Consider the following 3978-nt stretch of genomic DNA (forward strand, 5'->3'; position numbering starts at 1 on the left):
TACTTGTGCCCGTAGACCTACTCGTACGTATAGTACTTAGTGAAGTGAGGCTTCTTATATAGGGGATGTGGTTTCCAGCACGCTTTGTTATGCGGGTTAAGGCGGATATTTCACGAAGCGATATCAAATAGCAGCCAATGAAGCAATGATGGGAAACCATAGCGAGAGATAGATACATCTTATTGTGAGGCTTAATATTACATGTACGCGCATACACGCGCGTGCGCACACACACACACACACACACACACACACACACACACACACACACACACACACACACACACACACACACACACACACACATCATAATATATATATATATATATATATATAAATATATATAGCAAGAGACGGAAGAGAGAGGAGAAGAGAGAGAGGAGAGAGAGAAGAGAGCGAGCGATAGAGATGAGAGTAAAGGTAAGGCAGACGCAGGAAGAGAGAGAGAGAGAGCAGAGGGAGAGAGGAGAGAGGGCGGAGACGAGAGAGACCCGGGGGGCGCGGTGCGTCTGCGGCGTCGGGAGTGCCACTTAGGAAGAAGTTCCGAACTCCGGCCTCGCTGCGCCCGGGTGTAAATATCACAGCCGAGCCAATCCTGTTAAACGCCCGCCTCAATTCAGAAGATCGTCCCTCATAAACCGACAATTGAATGACCTCGCCGCTTTCTATAGTTTTTCAATAATCCTCGTTCCCGCCCGTCATCGGCCGGTCGGTGCGGCGGCGGTCGGCAGCAGCGGGCGGCAAAGCAGCCGAATCCTTTAAGCATCAATCCTCCCCGCCCGTGGTGGCCCTTTTAATCTGGCGTTTATGATTTGAGGCGGAGAACTGAAATAAGTCCGTCGTCCTCCGCGCGTGCAATGCAACCGCCTCAAGAATGGGCCGCCGCCGCGGCCGTTGAGTGTCGTTAGGCCCGCCGCGTCCCCCCTTTTGTGTCGAACCGCTAATTTGTGACGCGGCGTTTTATCGCCGGCGCAGCCCCGCGGTAAGCGGTCCCGGAATTGAATTAGCAGAAGCGCAGCACGCGAGAGAGGGGCAAAGATAAAAGAACAGAGAAGGGGGAAAGGAGAGGAAGCGAGCGGGAGAGGAGGGAGGGGAGGAGGAAGAGGGAGAGCGGAGACAGAGAAAAAGGGAGACAAAGAGGAGAGAGAAAGAAAGAACGGGGGGAAAAAGAAGCGAGAAGAATGGACAGACCAGAGCGCAGAGACGAGACTGAAGACAGACAAAAACACACGCAGAGGATGAGAGAGACAGACAAACAGCAGAGAGAGAGAGAGAGACAAGAGAGAGAGAAGAGAAAAGAGAGAGCGAGAGCAGAGGAGACAGACAAACACAGATGAGGAGAGAGAGAGACAGACAAAACACAGAGAGAGAGAGAGAGAGAGCGACAGAGAGAGAGAAGAGAAAGAGAGAGGAGAGAGGAGGAGAGAAGACGAGGAGAGAGGAGAGAGGAAGAGGAGGAGAAGAGAGAGAGAGAGAGGAGAGAGGAGAACGGGCGGGAGCGGAGAGAAGACAGACGGAGACGACACCAGAGCAGACGGAAACGAGAGAAGAGGCGAGCCACGCGCCACGAGCGCACCAACCGACAACGACCGAGCCCCCGCCCGAAAGAAGAAGAGCCGGAGCAGCGAGAGAGAGAGAGAGGAGAGAGAGAAGAGAGAGTAGAGAGAGAGAGAGATTGGAGAAGCAAGAGAGAGAGAGAGAGAGAGAAGAGGGGAGAGAGATTGGAGAAAGCATCTCAGGAAATGAAGCTGCTGACATTCAGCCGCGGATTATGACGCCCTCCTTGATTTATGCGACAGTACCGCAAGTCAATTAAAGGGAACATTATGTTGCGCCGGAGAGAAAGGAAGAACTCTGGGGAGGAGGGGAGAGAGGAGAAGAGAGGAGAGAAGAGAGAGAGAGAGAGAGGAGAAGAGAGAAGAGGAGAGAGAGAGAAGAGGCTGACACTCGTGGGGAGAACGAAAAGAGAGGAGAGCAAGAAAGAAAAAATCGAGAGCGCAGAGGCGAAGAGAAAAGCAGAAAGAGACAGAAGAGAGGAGAAGAGCAGAAAGATATACTATATAAGCGAAGAGGAGAGAGAGAGGGGGCGAGAGCGAAGAGAGGAAAAAGAGCAAGATATAATATATATAGAGAGAGAAGAGAGAGAGGAGAGAGAGGGAGAGAAAGGGGGAGAGAGAGAAAAACAGAGAGAGAGAGAGGAAGAGAGAGAGTAACAAGAGAGACAGAGGAGAGAGAGACAAGAGGAGGGAGAGAGAGAGAGAGAGAGGCAGAGGTGGACACTCGTGGGAGAGAAAGAGGAGGAGAAGAGAAAGGAAAGGAAAAAGCGAGAGCGAGAGCGGAGAGAAAAAGCAAAAAGAGACAGAGCAGAGAGGAAAAAGAGAGAAAAGATATATATAGAGAGAGATGGGGGGGGGGGCGAGAGAGAGGAGAGAGGGGAAAAAGAGAAAGATATTTAGAAGAGAGAGAGAGAGTAGGAGAAAGGAGAGGGAGAGAGAGGGGGAGCAGAGGAGAAAAGAGAGAGAAAGAAGACGCAGAGCCGAAGAGAGAGAGAGAGAGAGAGACCAAGAGACGAGAAGAGAGCAGAATCAGAGGAGGGGAGAGAGAAGAGAGGGAAGAGAGAGAGAGAGAGAGAGGAGCGAAGAGAGAAAATGAAAGAGTCGAGAGCGAGAGCGAGAGAAATCTATATATTATATATACATATTTATATAGAGAGAGAGAGAGAGGGAAGAGAAAGAGAGCGAGAGAAAGAGAGACGAAGATAGAAAGAGAGAGAGAGAGAGAGAGAGAGAGCGAGCAGGAGAGGGCCGAGAGAGAGAAGAGAGAAGAGAGAGAAAGAGAGAAAAAGAGAGAGAGAAAAACCCCCAAAGGAGGAGAGAGAGAGAAAAAGATATAATTAATATAGTAAAGGAGAGAGAGAGAGGAGGGAGAAAACCAGAGAGAGAGAGAGAGGGAAGGAGAAAAGGGAGAAGAGCCGAGAGAGAGAAAAGAGAGAGAGAGAGTGAATAGATAGATCAGAATAAGATATATGATGAGATAGGATAGATACGATAGATAGAATAGATAGATAGATAGAATAGATAGATAGATAGATAGATAGAAAAGATGGAATAGATTAGATAGATAGATAGATAGATAGATAGATAGATAGATAGATAATATAGAATAGATAGATTGATAGATAGATTAGAATTAGATAGATAGATAAGATAGATAGATAGATAGATAGATAGATAGATTAGATTAGATAGATAGATAGAATTAGATAGATTGATAGATAGATAGATTAGATAGATAGATAGATAGATAGATATAGAATTAGATAGATAGATTAGAATGTAGAATAGAATCGATAGAATAGATTAGATAGATAGATAGATGATAGATAGATAGATAGATAGATAGATAAGATAGAATAGATAGATAGATGAGAATAGAATAGATAGAAATTGGAGAGAGAGGAGCGGATATATATATATATATATATTAATATATATAATATATATATATATAGAGAGAGAGAGAGAGAGAAGAAGAGAGAGAGAGAGAGAGGAGCGAGAGAGAGAGAGAGACGAGAGCGAGAGAGAAAGAGAGAGAGAGGGAGGAGAAGAGAGAGCAGATAGAGAGATGAGAGAGAGAGAGAGAGAGAGAGAGAGAGAAGGAGAAGGTTAAGGGGGTTGCGGTGTAAAAATCGCACAAATTGTCCTGCTCGTAAGCTTAGGGATCTTTAATACAAGCAGCAGTTGCAACAAACCCCGCGGCATTTACAAACGTTACAGAATTACGCCCAACCCCTTCAATAGTATAAAACTTCACTCCCCCTTCCCCCTCCCCTCCCCCTCGCCAGCCCCCGCCCCCGCAAGCGCCCTAACAGACCTCGTATTTTTCTCTTCCATCCTCCCGCTGATGCGCTCGGTGATTCACAATGCGACGATAGAAGTTCAAAGCCAGCCGTAGACAACTATGGAGAGATTAAGAGAG

At 47.2% G+C, this 3978-nt stretch overlaps 1 protein-coding gene across 1 annotated transcript; it reads left to right on the top strand.

Moving 5' to 3' along the window:
* Positions 1-1145: 1145 nt before the first annotated feature.
* Positions 1146-3628, top strand: LOC106819742 (putative uncharacterized protein DDB_G0271982; the record flags this gene model as incomplete). Its single annotated transcript, XM_014824335.1, has 3 exons — positions 1146-1220; positions 1281-1328; positions 3524-3628. Coding segments are annotated over 3 exons (228 nt in total), but the record flags the coding sequence as incomplete, so codon positions are not given.
* Positions 3629-3978: the final 350 nt, after the last annotated feature.

The sequence above is a fragment of the Priapulus caudatus genome, unplaced genomic scaffold (genome assembly GCF_000485595.1).
Source record: "Priapulus caudatus unplaced genomic scaffold, Priapulus_caudatus-5.0.1 Scaffold4289, whole genome shotgun sequence".
NCBI lineage: Eukaryota > Metazoa > Priapulida > Priapulimorpha > Priapulimorphida > Priapulidae > Priapulus > Priapulus caudatus.